This window comes from Sipha flava, unplaced genomic scaffold (genome assembly GCF_003268045.1).
Source record: "Sipha flava isolate LNK unplaced genomic scaffold, YSA_version1 126_pilon_pilon, whole genome shotgun sequence".
NCBI lineage: Eukaryota > Metazoa > Arthropoda > Insecta > Hemiptera > Aphididae > Sipha > Sipha flava.
In genome coordinates, this window is record NW_020271752.1 from 957,906 (window position 1) to 978,501 (window position 20,596).

The following is a 20,596-nucleotide window of genomic DNA, read 5'->3' on the forward strand; positions in this document are numbered from 1 at the left end:
ACATATACAATGGCGGATCCAGCATATATTACGGTCGGGGCACTTTGTAAAAGAAATCATTTAATATAACTAATTATATGCGTATTTAGGGATGACTATGACTCTCTAGTTTGATTTTTAATTCTCTAAGCTAAGATTGTTAGTTAATTTTTCTCATAAAATATTTTTTAATACGTTATGATTTTATTACAAATAATTAAATTAAATACAGCTACAACGATGGAGAGAAAAAACATAGAAAATACTTAAAATTTTACTCTTTTTATTGAAAAAATTATCATTTTTAGAGGTGTGGCCCGTTACATATATATATATATATATATATATATATCGATTAGGTTAAATGGAGTTGTAGAGCAAGATATGCTTCAACTAAATCAGAATTGAATGATAGTATTGCTGTATTGTAATCATAAATTGCTACAAAAGTATTATTGGTTTGGGGAATATCTGATATGAATACATTTAAGAGATCTGAAGACAAATAACTCCCTTGGAGTACTCCTACATTGGAAATGAGACACCAAGAAAGTTATTATTATATTTAAATGAGTAGTATCAGGGTGGATATCAAGGTGTGGTTTAAATATATTGAAAAGGTATTCGCCAAACAGATTGGCGTTTTGTCAACTTCATTTAGTGCGAGTGAACAATCTGATTTCTTAATAGGATATAAAAGATCTTTTAAATTTTTGTAAGTTTTTAGTGGTTTTCCACAAATAGCCGTCTATTGTATTTAAGGATTTGAATTTTTTAATTTTAATATTAGTTTTTTTATTTCATTTGCTATATTATTAATAGTATGTATACCAACTAAGTAGTAACTTAGTTGTAATATTGTGCGAACGGCAAAGTATCTACCTATACTTGACGTCTTCATAAAAATTGTTCGGTTAAATACTCAAAGACTATTGTTTTTTTGTAAACACCATAACCAGTGTATCTAAAAAGTCAAAGAACTTTAAATTCACGATTTATAAGAATCACTCATGACAACGCAAAAAGCATGACAACTATTGAAAATGTCAATAGCAATTAATATTTCGACTGTTAGTTGAATGTTAAATGTTTAATAATTTCGCAAACGTGTATATACAGTGTTCATTGCAGTTTTAGAATATCATTACTCAGTAAAACGTGATTTCAGAACGCATTCAGGTGATCATATAATTTTACATTTTTAAATTAAAATAAATTACTGATTTTCATTAATCTAAGATTTAGCGTTATGTCCTAAAACAGGGAATTTATATAAGGTTTTGTTTGTATAAATAATACGTTATTGGTTAAAGAACTTTGAATTTTAGAATATTTGAATGGGGCACATAGCCTTTACGATCTCATCTTCTGTATAAACAATCCGATAAATCATAATTATTTTACCACGCGCTCCACCATGAAAAATGTAATAAATATATATTGCCAATATGTTTTAACCAAACAAATTTATTAATTTAGGCAAAACCATGAGTGTAATAATAAGATTACAAAATTTGCCGTGGTCGGCAAATGCCGCTGACATAAGACAGTATTTCGAAGGGCTATCAATACCCGGAGGTGGAGTGTATATCGTCGGCGGGAAAAAAGGCGATGCCTTCATTTGTTTTAGGTAAATAATAATTAGGAAATGAATTTAGTGATTGGAAATTTCGTTTTTTTTTTTTTACATTTTCTTATGGCTACTTCCAATTATTTAACAGTACTGATGAGGATGCTAGGCAGGCTATGATCATGGACGGTGGTCGTATCCAGGATGTACGTATCAAACTGATGTTGAGTTCGCGCGACGAGATGCGTAAATTCGTCGGAACTGCGCGACAGCAGATTAAGCAAATCGCGCAGGTCCACGTGAATCAAACGCAGCAGCCGCAACAGCAACAACGTACGAGGCCCCATCCTTACAAGTGCAACGGCAAAGAGAACCCGACCACGAAAAGAGCACAGCCCGTTAGCGGCGGAAACGGACGGTTTCCCGCGGAGAACGCCACCACCACCGCTGGCGGTAGCCACTGCTGCCACGAAACAGTACTGGTGTCTTCCGCACAGCTGCCCGTCCGGTCGGAAGTCGCCCCGCCGTGCATCCGTTCCGACTGCGTGCACGTGCAAGGACTGCCCCCGTGGGTGACCACCGCGGACGTCACGCAGTTCTTCGGCCACGCGTCCGTGATGCCCGTCAAGGTGCACGTCGTGCTCACCAAGTTCGGCTGTCCCACCGGCGACTCGTACTGCGAGTTCGGCACCGTGCACCAGGCGCGCATGGCTCTGGCCAAGGACCAGTGTTACATGGGCCCGAACCTGGTGCACGTGTCGCCCGTCAGCCGGTCGGATATGATCGTAGCCATCGCCAGGCCGTTGCAACAGCGCAACCGCGTGAGCAGTCGCGGCGTTGGGCACTGGTGATAATGATGTCCGTGATCCGGCAACACAACGTTGTACAGCTAGAGCCACAGCAGGAATCCCTGCCCCTATTTTGTGGCCAGGCCGACCCCGAAGATATCACATAATCGGTTAGTAATTTCGGACTATAACCAACGCTAGTTGATTATTCTAAGATTTACCGAATATCTTTAGCAAAAGTTCAATCTACGAAAATCATTCGGGGACGTGACCAAGCTGTTTTGAATATCCTACATTTTGCCAGTAATCCAGTAATGTTTACCGTAATATAAATATATGTATTAAAACCAAAACCATTTGTATACGTATGCGTACTAAGTATGTATTTAATATTGTTTTATTCTGATTTAATTCAATGTACCGACATTGAATTTGATTAACTACATAACAGCTATGACGTTTACTGTTGAGAAAAACAACTCGTAATGTTTGTTCGTTTTCGGAGATTAAAGGCAGCCGAATTACAACCTCCCAGAAATATCTGATAGGACTCGACTGAAATTTTTTCAGGACACTGAATTGAGTGCGGCATAAAACAATTTAAGTTCACATTCGGCACGCCGTAATGTGTGTGTAGTGTTCTGCACGGTCCGTTATTTTAAGGACCAGACCAGACTTCAAATTTTCCCAGGAGACCGGTGTCGGACTGGACCATATTTAAACGTTAATCAAAGACCAAAATTGAACCGAACCGACGGTTTAATATTATTTTTAGATCGGACCAGTAATTAAATAACATTTAATAAAGTAGACCGTAGACCGAACTGTCGCACAGTGGGGCAAAAGACCATCAAAGTTGACATTGAATCATATATGAATTAATTTTTGTTAATTTTAAATATTTACTTAGATTTTAAAACAAAAAAAAATTAATAACGTAATTTGGAAAAATGTATTTTATTTTTATTTTTATATTGAAAAAAGACATATTTTCATTTTTATATTGAATTAAGACATATTTACATTTTGATAATATAAATATTATTTATTTAGGCTCTAAGTATTATAAAAACTGGATTGATTTATTTATTTTAATGTGAAAGTTTTTATACTGTACTTAAGTTAATCGTCGCTGCAACTATCCGAATCGGTTTCGTCACTATGGTAATCATCGTTCGTATCTCTTTCATAATCTGATTGGCCTGGTCCACGTAGCTAGTTCAATGGCTCTGGTAAATGATATTAGTGGTATTAAGATCAAAAATCAGCCGAATTATAATGAACCGGTCTATAAAGTTTACAAAAATGCAAATAAGATTTATAACGCATTTCATTTTTTTTATTTTCTGCCAACTTTGATGGTCATTTATCCTACTGTGTGTCGATCCGATCTTAAAACATTTTAAACCGTTTATGAACCGGTCCGTAAGGTTCAGTCTATATTAGCCCAGACCGTACCATACGATGCGTTTAGTATTATACTGGACCGAACTACCCAACTATAAATAAATATATACCTAAAGTTGTAGGTTTTTTTCGTTTTATTTGATTATAAAACAATATTTGTATTTAGATTTTAAGTACCATGATTGGGACCGGGCTAAGCCCGGACCGAACTGAAAATAATGCATTTGATCATAGGACTGGACCGAACTACTCCTAAAAATGATTGAACCGGACCAAACTGACGATTCAGTAATTTTTGTATGTTAGGACCGTACTAGACCGGACTATGCAGAGCATTAGTGTGGTAGTCACCCGGGTGGGCTTCGGGTGGTCTCCGGTTATATTGTTGCAAGAGTCGAGGTCGCGATGAATATAACGTAATAAGTTATTGGATTTTATTTTTCGCACAACCGAACCAGCGCGCGTACAAAATACACGTAACCGTAGGCCTCTAATATGTGTTTTTCGGGCGCGTTCTGTCGTGTTCACGAGCACTTCCAAGTCTTCTGCTCCCCGTCCGGTATCGCGTACGGTTTCAACGAGCAATATCACGAAACTATGTCCGACACACTGTGAGATATTTTCTACAAACAAATACACGTATACAACGTCCGAACCGCATCGTTTTGGCACTATGTTTTCGTTGGACGTCGGTTCGCAAAGAATTAATCCGCACGCGGTAGGTCGTCTTTATCGATCCATTTGAACACGCTGTAGATGTAAACGTGTACTCGTCGATTCCCGTCGGCGATGCCCAGTTATCTGCATAATACACAGTGTTTATCGCAAGCAATTTTTTTGGCTTCAACGTCGCCGGGAATCGTTAACGGTAGTGCTAATTTTTGCAAATTACCTAATTGAAATCCAACATATTAACAGCAACGTTATTAGTACTCGTATGATTAAAAACGTTAACTTCATATCAAGCCAAGTGGCTAAACTATAGACTAAAGGTTTTTAAGTATTTCAGTTACACGATTATTGAAGAACAGGATTAATAAATTTCGAAAAAAAAATCCCGAGTAGGACGCTAGCCGTATGAAGTTGACCATACCATGTACTTCGAACTTTGTGTAAAATATCGGTTTTGCATTCTTGGAACCGATTCGAGTAAAACAGTTGAATAAACAATCATCGTTCAGCCGATAATCGATTACCAATGTATAGTTTCTATTTCTATTTCAAGCTTTCACACGGAATATGTTTAAGATAATTTTAACATTTTTCCACTACATGGTTTTCATTTGAATGGAACACTGGCGGAAAAATGTGAAGATTAAGTTACATTTTACCCGTCAAATATTTTATTTCACTATTGTGTTATCTTCATTAGTCTCGGATATTTGCTAATCACGACCCCTCCCTCATATGTATTGCATAATATAAAATATACGTATAATAAATACACACCTCGGTCAGCATAACTAAATTAACAGTATTTCTAAACGTATGGAATTTTTCAAAACGGTCTTTCTTCAACGTCCCATCCAGTTAGAGGGCGAATGCGAATTAGTCACGTACGTTTTTGTCTTCCCATTTGAATGGATTGATTTCGCATATTTTCCGTTCGATATACAATCATCGATTGCTACTACCTAAATAAGAATAAAAGTAAAAATATTGTTGGAAAAATATCGTGGTCTGCATAATCAATATATTCACGCGTAAGATACGTAGATTATTGCACCGTAAATTTTTGTGACAGCCGTGGCGTAAACTGTACTGTTTCTTGAAAACCGTATCGCTCGCGCATTTGTTTACGCGGTAGTCGATTGATTGCTGTTGACAATGACTCCGACAACTTGAGTAGAACTAGAATATCGATAGTTTTCCTTTTTGTACGTAAACACGTAACGTGTGGACATTTGTCTTACGATATACGTACGGGTTAGGTATCACTACGTAATGGTTTTACACCGATGTAATTTCTACTATGCATATAACGACTTTAAAAGCATTGGATGTAACTTTTTTTCATACGTTTCGTAGACATTTTTAAGAAACCGTGTGCTTTCCGTACAATTTAAAGAACGATGATCGAGCTGTACGAAATCTTGAAGATAAACGTAAATAATAATTGAACGCAAACGCTGATATACAGATATGGTAAAAGAAGTACATCCTCTTAAAATCTAAAATAAAAAAATAAACACCATCGTCCACTATGATTAAACCAATAGATTTCAATACATAATTTCAATAATAATTATAAAATTTATTTTTCGCATCTTCGATTCGTATAAAATACATTTCATTTCGAATTTAATATAGTAACTTTTATGCGATCTTTAAAGTCATTTTTGTAAAAAAAAAATATTTGACGACTACTTTTTTACTAACTCGTAATCCTAATCCCTATGTACAACTATAGGTGGTTGTATGAACGCAAAATACCGTCATCGGATCAGTCGAATTCATTTGATCGTATTGCTTTATAATATATGACGGGTTTCCATGTTAATTATTTCACAAATTATTAATGTATAATTTAGTGAATTTTTCTCCGTTTTATTTCAATATTGTCCTCGGTAACAAACTAAATTAAAACTATTACCAGCATTATTTGGTAGTAAAAATGTACATAAAAATATAATTTATTCACCTCTGACGTATTACTAAATGTATAGAATTTATTCCAATATATCTTATATTAGTTAAACGGTCGACAGTCTTGTTTTTATATTAATTCCGTATTTTTCGTGGGTTTCCTTCATTATGCCGTACTTCTCGTGAGTTTCCTTCCTTTTGTACAATGTCCCTCGTAGTCGTCGATTTTCAGTTAAAAAATGTTGAATGTGCGCAAGAGTTGCAACCATTGGTGTATGCGAAACGACCACCCCCAGTGATGCGTTACTCGATCCCCGGAAGCACGCGTGACGAAACGTTCGGTTCGTCAGGTCACACGCGTAACACGGGTAGCGTTGGTCTCATTATGGTCGTACGTCCGGTTCGATTCGCACGAAAATCGGCTAATAATCGATACGATAATATTGTTACAATTGATTTTGGATCGTGCTAAAACGTATATTATTGACATCGATAGCATCTTACGTGGACGCAGCCGCTAAACGTCGCTGTAATCGCGTTCAGTCCGTTGTGCATTTAATTTAACAAAACAGATCAATAGAAACAACGAGTGTAACAGAGTCAATAGTTTTTTTTATTGTTGAAAACCTGTTCTGATCAAGTCGAATGTAACCCGGTGAATGTGTTCTACGATTAGTAAAATAGAACGTAGGTTAGGTTGTCTAACGTTCTGTTGCCGATGAGACTTGCGAAAATTCGTAAAAAATTCGCTAAAATCACATTTACATATGATATATACTAATAATTGTATTGGTGTTATATTTGATAATTTTACATAAAAATATGAGTGTAAAAAATACGAATTTTACTGGAAAAAATTGCTTTTAAGAAAAAATTTAATTTTTTGACAAATGAAACATAATGGCTTACCTTTGTTTTCGACGAAAAAGTATAAATCAACCCAAGAATTATTAAAAAAACGATGTTTATCACAAATTTTTCTTTTTTTAGTCGCCATAATTTTTGGATTTACTTGTAAAATGAATCTATTACAAACGTAAACAATAACACGTACAGGCATAATCACGGTGTAATACTAATTGCTATAAACGCAAAGTAACTATGACCATAGATTAAATATATTAGATACATATGTATTAAATACATGTATTAAATTTTAATTTTTAAATATATATAAATATATGTATCCTATGACTGAGTAGTGCAGCCATCATTATCTTCGATTCCCATTAGATAATAATAAAAATGTTATTTATAAAGAAAAAAGAATTGAATATTATTGAAAATTGTATGAAAAATGTATTGTTCAAAAATAAAACACAAAAATTAACCACCTTTGTGTGGGCCATAAAAAATTGCTTCGCGGGCCACATGCCTAGGCAAACATGGTAAATGCTACTTAATAAAATAATATCTTCCAGGGCATCGATTTAACCGCCGAATCAGATAACACTTGATTATTTTCCCTACTCGCTCACGTTTGATCCATCTAATTGTTTAACTGCACAACGGTTGTTATGTTTTTACAAAATCCTCAATCATGGAACACATTATATAATTTTTAATTTTACAAACTATACATAGATCATCCAATAACCATTGCTGCATCGTAATGCACTGTGTACCAGTCATCACGTTGACACTGCGATCAACCACCGATTGGAAATCCCTATTGGAGTTTGAGTGAACCGTCGATAATTCAAACTGTCCCCGAGAGTGACCGTCCGATCTAATTTTAATTTAGCCCTAATCCGTTTCCAATATGTTAAATTGATCATTTTTATAGTAATATACTTTAACTTGTGCCAAGAAATTATATACTAAAGCTACTAAGTATACCTACTAAATTTATCGTACGTATTATTTTTAACCTAATTTTTTTACACTACTTTTTATTCTACTTTTCGCATAAAGTTAGCACGTATCAAGACAATCGAGTATATCTCAAATATTACAATATATACGAGTACATTTTATACAAAAAAAAAAAAAATTTAAGTTTATCAACACTTGTTACCATAATTATACACCAGTCGTTTTGTCGCATCGCACTGATCTATTATTTGATATAATATAATATATTATTCTCAAATCTATGATACATCATGTAAAATAATAAGCATACATATTAACAACATCTACAATATATTATGATACATATTTTTACATACGCATAATTAGAAAAGAAGTAATCGGAGAAGTAAATTTATTGTATATTATTATTATACATATTACATAATGGCTGAAATGTTTACTTTTTTAACAATTTCGCTAATTTAAATGAACTTTTCCCAGTGATATTGATGCTGCACTTGTCCCAGTCTGTGCGCACCAGACGTGATTAAAAGTTTTCCAAAGTTGTCGGCTTAACTCTTTTCATATATTCCATGATTTGCCAATATTAAGAAAATAATTACGTAAAGTTTTTGAGAAAAAAATAAAGATACGGTGAAGTACTGATAGTAATATAAGGTCGATTTTGAAACGGGTTAATATTTGAAGTATTCCTTTTTCTCGCTATCTTCGAAGACCGCAACTTATAAATACAGATGGGGAACAATATTGTAATATTGTTTTATCGCGATGACCATTATTATGACTACGACCATTTGACCGGGAAATTAAAAACCCTCAAATTTCACCGATTGTGTCCACAACGAATTGCGTTTACAGTTTCATTACACTCAAATCAGACTTTTCCACTTTTATTTTCAATTAGTAAATACCATGGTAAGCCATAAGGTATGAACATACCAGTAATTAAACAATTTAGAATTAGTTTGTTATAAAATATATTCATACGAGTTATACTTGAATATTGGTGCATCTGCTTTATTTTCAAGTTAAAATTAATAAGATAACCATGTACATAACATGAAATTACTTTTAAACACAATAGTTCGTTTAAACAATAGGTTAAGTCCTTTAGTGATTGGACACAGCGTAAAATTACTATTTATAATCATCACTCTAAGCAGTGGCAAAGCACGAATATTTAAGTTGGGGAGACATTAAAATAATACGTTACAGCCCCCCTCCCATTTATAACTTTATATGTATTTATGATAAAAGGGACACGGTCTTTTATTTTTTATTTCATATATTTTTTCGTATGAGTAGTTTACTATTCCATCATTCAAAATTTCATAAATTAAATCATTGGGCATAGTGGCGAATGACAATAGTACAATATTTTAATATTTAGTTACGAATATCACACCATAAATAAATAAATTGTAAAATAAAAACCAACCAATAACTATGATAATAAAATTGCATTGAACGATAACGCATCAACACGAAAAACAATGACAATTACAATAATGTATATTAAAATAAAATAATAAATACGAACGTGAGACATGTCTCATAGCGTAATGATAATCCCCACTTAATAACCTATTCCACCTGCACACCGTGTCTTGAAAAACGAGACGCTGTAACACGTCGTCTCATAATATTAAGTTTTATATCTGTATTTGGATGTTTATAGAATTAACTACTCCCCACAACGGACGACAGCTCGCGTGCACGGTCCGCAACTAATCTATTTTAAGAGCACTAATACGGTATGGCACAAAAGTAAAAGTATGATAAATATATTGAAGTATATATTATATAAAAATAAATAAAATATAATAAAACGAAATTATGTATCCGTATTAAAAGTGGGTAGACATTGTCTCATTGTCTCCTATGACGCTTCGTCACTGACTCTAAAGTTATGCAGTATGATCTTTAAGCTTAATAATATTGAAAACAAAAATGATTTAATAAACTATACATCTAGTTTTTTTTTTTTAGTTTAAATCATTAGTTGATATTGTTCGATTACTGGACAACCGTCCAGTAATAAACACATTATGTATTTTATTTCATGTCACATCAGATATTAGTAAATATATGCAAAGATCATATTGTATAAATTAAATAATGTTCATCTTACAATTGATATAGTTTTTCAAAAGGTTTTAATATAATTTATATTTCTTTATAATATTAACGAAATGACTGCATGAAAAAATTAGCGGGAACCCTAAAAAGGACGGGAACACTAAAACAACTATTTATATATTTTTTTTAAAAAAGTTTTGATTCAGTAGAAGAGTATCTTTTTCCGGAACTACGCGATCTACGCGTAACGATATGGCACAGCCCCACAACTTGGTGTGTACAATGGCGTATTTTAAAAATGTTTGTAGAGGGTTTTAAAGTTTTTCTAAAAAAAAGTGATTTTATAATATTATAAAAAATACAAGTAAAGTATTGATTTATTGTTATATTATTCCATTATTATTATTATAAATACTAATGAACAGTTATTTACAACCGCATGGTATAAATTAATGTTTTATTTCTCTGTATCTTTAAAAATAGTCATTTATGGCTTTTGAACCTTTTTTTATTCTGGATAGGAGGGTAGGGGTTCGAAACTTATGAACCCTTTTTCCCTGAAAATACACCGCTGGGTGTGTAATATTAGTTCGGTGCTACTAGGGAGTAGTGCAATGGGCACGAAAAAGTGATTTCGTTAAATCGCAGATGCACAGACACGAGAATATCTTATTATTTACATTAAATGTTAGGCTTGCCAGTAACGGCTAGTTTCGAGGCGGGAGCGGTAAATTTATTATGGTGAGATGGGAAAAATGTTTTTTTTTTCGATAATATTTGATCGATCATTAATATCGTATTAATATCGTATTATTATAATATGTGTACGCAACATTATAATGTTTATAAAAAATAAAACAATGTTACCACGGCAATTGCATGCAAAAACCTAAATAATTATACATAGAATATTTATTTCTTTTCGGCAAAATATAACAATGACAGTTGGTTAGAATTGTTACTTTTTGTTATATTTATTATTATTGCTAAATATTGATTTTAAAATAAACACAAATACACATAACTGTTAAAATTGGTATCGCTCACGTAGGACGCGGCCACTCGACATCGTTGCAATTGTTTGCGAGTTCAACGTGATAAGAACAGGGTATCGACAACAGAGGACATTACCAATAGCTGTCGTTATCATACCGTTTAAAATCTATTCTATCAATTTGAACACGCAACGCGATCGCACCGGCGTCCATCAATTCGAACCGAATTCGGTTATGGACTCATCAGATTTGTTATAGATTCAACGGTTCAACCGTGTGTTTATTATGGTGCAACGATCGAACAAAGTATATTATATTGGATGTAATCACCTGATATTGCGCTCGTTCTAGCGGTCGGACAATAAACGGTGGCGACGAATATCCCATAATTGTTATAACTCCACAACCCCCTCCCACACACACACACACACACACACACACACACACCACTCAACGAGTGCTGTAAACGTGTAATAAGAACCTACGCGCACATGTGAAAATGTCGAAAGACGATGAGGACGTCAACAGTAAACCGTTATTGCACTGTTTCCGTGGATTTCCAATTTCGACACGTGTCGTAAAATAATATCTCGTGTTCTCGATAGAATTGCGAGTTTTTACCGTTCGAGAGCTCATCGTCGGACGGTAAGCTCGTATTATGGTCACAATAATAAGGGAGGGGGCTATTAATTTTATTTGAGCATTTCGGTCCAAAACAATGTCATTTTTTTATTCGGATTTAGTGATTTGTAATAAATATTAATCGAAAATAATATAACATATTTATACACAGTAGTATAGTCACAATTAAAAAATGCACTGTGGTTCCTTTCAACTTGCGTCCCAGGCCTATAAGCTCCCAACTACCTCCTCCTTAATTCAGTTCTGCTTCTTAACTTCGCTAACCGTATGGTCGTGGTGCAGCGAAAAACGTTTCTACAATATAAAGCCATGTGCAGCACATGGCATAACTATTGGCGAAAGCAGACATTTCAATATACAGGGAACATTTGATTGATTATCCGAAAAAAAAATGGCATACGTATCGTGTGCTATTTAAACGCGCGCAGGCACCTCGATTACAGTGTTGCTTATCCTCAGAACAGGGCCCACCACCGGTGTTCCGAGCGCTGTATTTTACGCAGGACCGGATTTAGGGAAGGGCCCCCACAAGATTCAATTAATTAGAGACCCCCACAAAATAATAATTTTTTTTTTTTTTAATTTTTCTAGTAATTTGTAAAAAAATATTGTTACGTTAAATATTAAATATTATGTTGTTTAAATTTGACAAGTGGCACTTTTAGTAAGTAGATTGGTAATTTTCTACCATTGGTACTTAATTATAAGTAGAATTACTTAACTACAGAGTTGAGTGATAGATCGTTAATCATAATAGTTATTTAAATTTCGAAAATAGGATTATTTCGTGTGTGTTATATTAACAAAAAGAGATGACTTTAAAGATTACTTGTATTTACTTATTAATTGTATTATCATTTTATAAATCTGTATTGATTATGTTTAATAAGTAAAACTGATGTGATAAGAAATAATTAGCATGACGAAGGAATAACCCATCAGTATTATAGTTTTAAAGTTTAAGTTTTAAAGCATGTAGATAAACTAAAAATTTTTATATTTCAATCTTATGTGGGCCCCGGGCCCCTCACAACTCTAAATCCGACTCTGATTATACGCTTTACGGAGCCGGTTCGGAAAGTTTTTAGCCGAAGTCCAATCACTCTGCGCAATAACGTGGAAACCGAGTGAGTTCAACGTGGAACGTACGACGAGGGTGGACCGTCGTCGGAGAGACGCAATTACGTTTGCACGCTCAATTCCTCGCCGCCCATGTGTAGAGCGATGACGGTGTCTGTAAACGCCAACGTTCGTTTTGTCTGTGCCATCGAAAACGGTCCCGACTTCAGTTCGTTTTGCGCGTTAATAGTTAGTCGATTTCCGGATATCGTTAGGATGACAAACGTGTTAAATATTTAATATACACATACTTATATATACTATGTACACGAATTTCGCTGGTACGTATCTGATACGTGTATTAATATTAAATATTTACACACGTGTACGTTCCAGGTGAAACAGTATACACGTAACCGCGGTTACAGACCGGTCGTCGTCGTTGTCGTCGTAACGAGTTCTCGTGTATCATTCGCGACGTCTTTGGAACCGTAACTTTTACTCCGAACGGCCGCAGGCCTATGAAACGATAAACGCCTCTAGAAACGTTTCGTTTGAAATGTAGCTCGTCTTTTAATCGTCCCCGGACAACTACGTGGTTATATAATACTCTACGTTCCGATTTCTAAGGTTTTGCCATTGCCTTATGTAGGTACGGGCCGTTGTGAATTAGTGAACGCCCATCACGGTTGAAACACTTCACGTCGAAAGGACAATCGCTATACCCTTCAAAGAGTTCAATAACATTTGCAATATTACGATACATATATATTTTATTTTCAGTTCTGAGAGAAGTGAAGAGACTTAAGAGAATCATATAATTTTTGATTTCTTTTTCCTTTCCCCCGTGTGGTAAAATTGTTTAACTTAACAATATTGCATCTAAAACGAACTTTTTGATTTTTTTTTTTTATCAGATTTAAAAAACATTCGAAAACATCTGGATTATTAAAGCCAATCGCCACGTATTGTATTATCCCATTTTAAGTTTTTTTCATAAAATAACAGTGGTTCTTTGTTTAAAAACCTAAAAATATATTATGTTATTGTAAATATGATGACCACAACATTGCAGTTGAATTGGACTGCCATTTTCTTTTCTTCATTTTTAAGTCAGAAAATGTTATTAAAAAAAAAATATTTTTATTAAAATAATCAAATTTTCTATTTTCATATCGTTGCAAATGTTTTTTAGATTAATTCAATGGCTTATTACCCACTAAATATTATTCTTAGATCATCTTTCTTTAGATTACAACCAGTGTTATACCTACTTATGAATATTTTATTTTCCTAACAAGTATAGTTGTAAATTTTATACCGGTCGGTTATTCGTATTAAATTTTATTATAAATATGTTATGAAATTATTTCATCACGTGAAACAACCAAACATCTGGTCGTAATAATATTATGAAATACACATTGTATTGCCATTCCGACTGTTACTTTTTGAATCGGAGTTTTTTTTTTTTTCAAGCGAGATGTTTCAACATAAGATTTAATTGTAAATTAAATTCGACGATGAAATAATTGCGTTTTAAAATGCATAAAAATTATATGTGATTCGTTAACACTTTTGTCCGGGTGACGTGCACAAGATTCGAATCGTGTCCTGTTCCTTGTACGACCGTCCCGTGCGATATCCTTTCATATCGAAAAATTCAATGTTAGTAAAGCCAATGGTCGTTATAATTGTTGCGTGCATGAGACAACACATGACATGTAGGTATTGTACGGGCATGTACACACATAGGTGTTTAACGGTCGGCGTTGCTTTTTAATCATCTTGCACGTTATCATCATTGCATTACGTTAGGCCCGGACACCTAAATATGTGCTTATTTGGGAGGGAGAATGGCGATTAATCTTCTTCAAAATTATTGGGATTTAAATAATATGCAATAAAGTGGTACGTACCGTATATCTTAATTCATGGTTACTACAATACGGCCTTTAGTAAGGGGGGATTGCTCCTCTGCTCCTCCCTTAAATTACGTGCTTGGTTTGGCCTGTTAGATATCAGCGACGACGTGACATTAGACTCTGCTACAGATTCAAAGAAATCTTGTACTGATATAAAAAAAAAAAAAAATAATCGATTAAGTTTTAAAATCGTAAACAAAAGTCAAAATTTACGTTAATAATTGTTACATTAACTAATTTTAGATACCAAATTACCAACAATATTTTAAATATATTTTTAGAAATAAACTAACCTTACGCAAAACGAAGTTCAACAGATAATTGTATTTTTAGTTGGACATCGCGCATTTAATGCCCCACAAAACTTAAAACAACTAGTGCGTTGTTAAAAATTTTATCATTTATCATCCAATCCACGGATGTATTCTATATTTTATCCTGGGCCGTAGCCACCAAATATTGCGCCCGGGGCGAATCTTCAACTTACTTAAGTACTCGTATTATAATTTATAAAAAAAACTCAATATTTTTTTAAACGCAATATAAATAATGATTTTTCTTTATAATAATGTAAGCATTTGTTAGTTTTATTTAAATAAATAAGTTATTAGAAGTTATTAGTTAAGTTATTTTATTAAGTTATTATTAAGTTATTAGAAAAAGTTATTATTGATATAATTCAATATAGATAATTAAATTGGTTTAAAAATGTAATTAATTTGTACACAATGTAGGTAAACAATGTAAATAAACTATACTATATAACATCTATACTATATAATATATTACTATATATACATCGTTGTTGGTGAGTTGCGGGCCGTGTTTATAAAACAGACGTACGAGTTGCGGCCACATTTTACATTTTATTTATCACTTCATATCAGCCTACCAGCGTTACCCAGAAGACACCACGAGGAGGTTGGCTGAGTCGTCTCCCAAAAATTTATTTTCTTTTATTTATGTAAAAATGGCAAAATGTATGGTAATTTATGGTAAAATGAATTTTAATATTTATGTAAAATATGTAAAAATATATATATTTATTGGTTGGGCAAAAACTTAAAAATTAATGATTTGACGAAATCAAACTGCTCTATTTCTTTTTGTGCTAGCTTTGTCATCTGTTGTCTTATAAATGCTTCTTTTTCACATATTTTCTTCGTTTTTATTCCATTGCTTCTATCGTTTTTTTAGTGTTTTGTGGAAACGAAATTTGTAGCCTTCGTAGAGAATAATTGGTTTTGATTTTTCACTATTTACAAACTCCATAACGCACTTATAATAAACTGTATAACACACTCAAACAGAATTTTTAGTTTTCGTAGATATAAATACTAAGTGGTGAACAGTCTAACACTGTAATATTTTTCGTTTGAACTATTGACGTTATGGTATCTACTTTAAATAAGATACTGCCGATACTGCCGGCACAAAATTGAAAATAAATAAATTTCCCGGGCCGCAATTAACTTAGTGATAAAATATGACCGGGCCGCAATTCACCGGTCTTCAACACGTAAATTACATGTCGGATCGCAATTCACCTATAGCCGTATACATAAGTATAATTTCCATTACAAACTTTTATCGATGATGACTGTCTTTCATTTACCGTTAAAAGATCACGGTTGAAACTTTGTGTTTGTTTTACGGGGTTCAACATTTTAACAAGTCATGTTGTAAAACTCTTCTTCAAACTCGCATGGAATCAGGAATTTAAAGTTTTTTAGCGTTCGACAGCATCTTAAGTACTAATTGTACACAGTTATGCCCCTTAAACTCATAATATTAAACTCGTACTGCGATAGAATACACAAACAGTGATAATTAACACATAATATTAGGGTGAACAATTGAAACATCGATTGAACCGTTAAGAACTTATTTGCTATTAAAATGTGTTCCTAAATAATTGGTTTTCAATATAATAATTTTACAGTTCAGAAATTAAGTATTAGTATGTAACATAGTTATATAGTTTATGTTATTTAATAAGTGTTAAAAATTTAAAAAAAAAAAAAAATTAAAAACAGAAAAATCTAACCCGTGCAATGATTTTTACGCGCAATGATGTGCATGGGGGGTAGCTAAATATATAAAAGAAGGACAAATTGTAAAAATATTTGACACCTAGAAAAGTGGGCATGGGTCAGATTGTATATTATGTTTTCATAAAAAAATTTCAAATACTCAAGGCATATTTTATTTTTATATATTATTTTTGTTAGAAAGGTATATATTTTATTTTTAAGTAAAGTGTGAAAGTAAAAATTTTTTTAAATTTTACCAAATTGTTTATTTGATAATTCCTTTAAAATGTTAAATAGTTACATATATTCAAATAATTCAAATTTCAATGTTTTTTAATAGACAATTTGTAAAATATACTTATATCATGTTGTAATCACATAATTGAATAAATGAATTCTGTTGTGATCACACACTAAAATGCTTAATACTTAAATACATTTTTTAATTATTATCATTTTTAAAATTACAGCACAAAAAATATGGTAAAATAAAATTATCGTACTGATTAATTTTGTTTATTTTATGTTGGTAGCGTCATAGCTATGGGAATTATCTCTACAACGCTCATATAAATTTTCTGACAACTATCAACTCCCGAATTATAGTAATAAGAAGGAACCAATGTATTTATAATGTTAATAATAATCAGAAGGATTTATCTCGTATAGTACGAGTATACAGGTGCGTACTGAGTCCATTTTCCCTACCGGGAAACTGGATATAATTAGGTCCCACCTATTATACATATTAATAGAAATAGATCTCATGTATACCCATAACAATATTCAGGTTGTGTACCCATTTTTTACATTAAGACAAAACCACAAAGTATCCATGAACCTAAATTATAAATCAAATCTACATTTTGATTCTATAAAAAATATAAGTTCTATAAAAAATAAATAAATACACAACAATACTAAAATAATTATTTTTATTTAAGTGATCTTGAATAAATTTTAAATTTAAATTTAAAATAAATTGTAAAACATTGCATAAATTATAAAGTATAAATAGTATGTTCTTAAAAAAAGTTCAATACGAGTAAAATAATAAACCAATACTTCAGTAAAATGTTTAAAAACTAAACTTTCGACATTCTTAACATTTTTGTATTTGGATCACAAATCAAGTCAATTACTTGATCCGGTGTAATGTTGGCCAATGATTCCAAATTATCTTGTATTAAACAACTTCTGAAACGTGTTTTTATAATTTATAAACTACTTAACCCTTGATCAACTAAATGACTAACAAGAAGATATAATAGAATTATCTAGTTACTAGGTAAATCCATTTTTTATATTGACCAAATATAATAGGAAAATTTAAAATAATATTGACAATAAAATAAAATATATATTATAACCAACAGGAAAATATAAGTTATTAACTTTAAACTTAGTTAAATTATCTAAAGTTTAGTTAAATAACTCACAAGTGAATGGGCAAACTAAAATCAATGAACTTAATGATTCTCCCACAATATACACATAAGATGTTATTATATATTACATAATATGCAAATGTTACTGTGAATGACTGAAGATAGTGCATTGTGAATAGTTACCATGGCATACATGATAATATATAAAAGGATTAAAATGGTGACGTATCCCAGACGTTTATCGGCGGATGCCATCTTTATAAAAATGATTATTGAACAACTGCTGTGTGAGAATTCAAGAGCGGATTTCAAACAAGAAATGTTATTTTAAAATTATTATGCAGTAATATATGCAACTGTTGTGTGATAAGTAATTCATCGTTATACCGCAGTTTCCTAACACGATTTTAGCGTCACTATATACATATTAATATGGTAAATTGTTATGCATTATATTTTCAAAAATAATCAATTTTTCGGAGATTATTTTCATCGGAGCGTAAAATATGTATGTCATTTCAATTTTCGACGACCATTATTATTGATGTTTTTTTATCAAGCAACTATTTATTGAAACACACAAATACGTAATTTATTAATGTGCACTGATAAAATATTTAAAAATTTGGATGAAACATAAGGCGTGTTACGTTTAAATAAAAATACGCGTTTTTAATGTTTCTGACATTGTACTAGCGGGACTACACGTTCGCTTTGAGACTTTTCGATCAATATTGAATCGGAGAATCTTTTTTGAACGTAAACCATTATCGATTACCATAGTAAAACGTTTCGTTTAATATCGTTTAATGTTTAACTGTATAACACATTATTTTATTAAGTTAATATCGATAACATTTATGAAGAATGAAAGACATGTGATTGATTTAAAAAACTCTTATACGACCATATAAATAACTTGTTCGCTATTTAACTTAAAATCGGCGTTATAGAGATCGGTATTTCAAAAAAAAAAAATGTATAGATCAAAATTTTTCGATTTTTCTGTTTGTATGTACATGAACTCAGAAAATAAATATGGTTTTTAAACTTACACCACTGATTATTTTTGATTCGAAAATTTTTTATAATTTTATTCTTTCTCTCTTTCGTATTGGAAACATTACGGAGAATATCCATTAAAAGTTCACCTTCTATGTATCTTTTACAATACAGCGCGATACCACGTATTACTAAAACTTTCGGTGGAGTCTTATTGTCTGGAAGTTTTTACTAGGAAGAAATGAAAAAGTAAGTTGTTTGGTAATTAATATATTTCTCATTTTCATCAGAATATAAAATGGTAAAAATCCGAAACGCATGAAATACGATACAACCGTTACAAAAATGTATCATATAGGTATTAAATATACTACAGACGATAAGTGCTCTAATTGAAGGAATAAATAAGCCTATAAGATTAAGCGATTTGACGTTTAAGTATCTTACCTATAAAATTAACGAAAGAACACGTAAGATAAAACGGATTATGAGCTTGATCCTATGTCTTGGACATTTCTATCTGTGTAATTGATTACAAAATAAAGATGCGGAAAAAAATACAATAAAACATACTTTATGATGAACTTCATAATATTATACACCTGATGTTTAAATCAACTAAAATGTTATTATTATTATTTATTTAAAGCTGAGAGCGAAGTGAGTAATGTACCCGTGTCAGCTGTGTGTAGTCTTACATCGTAGTCTTTGGTCAAACTTCAGGACAATAAATAATACAATAGGACTTATCCTAAGTAAGGTTAATAGGCTTGCTTTTATTTTTATACCTTATATGTACAATATCGAGGCAGTTATTTACACTGGTCTTTTATAAACATTTTTTTGTATTATAAAAAACATTTTAAAGATTTTAAATAAGTATAAAATTGTTTAGTTATGAAACTGTAATGAATACTAATAATTATACAAACAATCAAGTTTATTTTGGGAAAATACATTTTTTTTTTAAAGTGATAATTCATGAAATATGTATTTATTATTATTTTATTGTAAGTGTAAATAGTCACTTCCGGTACGTAATTGGACATTAATGAAGTGGTGGCTGATTTTGATTACGGAGTACGCGATATTATAAATTCTCCTACCAAGTTCCTCCTTTTTGTTTTTCCTAATTCGAGCACTACACGCAATGTATTAATATTTCCAATGGCATCCCATTTTTGCCATTCCAAGATTATACTAAACAATATCTACGCAATGGATTTTTAATGAAAAATAAAGTCTTTGAAACGGAAACGGTAACATTAAAATAATAATAACAATAATAATAATAATAATAATAATAATAATAATAATAATAATAATAA

General features: G+C 32.0%; 1 protein-coding gene across 1 annotated transcript; it reads left to right on the forward strand.

Annotated features, from left to right (window-relative positions):
- Positions 1 to 1,466: 1,466 nt before the first annotated feature.
- LOC112694276 (RNA-binding protein 12B-B-like) lies at positions 1,467 to 2,400 on the forward strand. The gene is made up of 2 exons (XM_025569702.1): positions 1,467 to 1,609; positions 1,701 to 2,400. Exons 1-2 carry the CDS (start codon positions 1,467 to 1,469, stop codon positions 2,398 to 2,400), a joined length of 843 nt encoding a protein of 280 aa, XP_025425487.1.
- The last annotated feature ends 18,196 nt before the right edge of the window (positions 2,401 to 20,596 follow it).

Bases quoted from the DNA above. Each gene is read 5' to 3' on its own strand.
- LOC112694276 (XM_025569702.1), top strand. From the start codon at position 1,467: ATGAGTGTAATAATAAGATTACAAAATTTGCCGTGGTCGGCAAATGCC. The intron at 1,610-1,700 runs GTAAATAATAAT...ATTATTTAACAG, and splicing joins GATGCCTTCATTTGTTTTAG to TACTGATGAGGATGCTAGGC.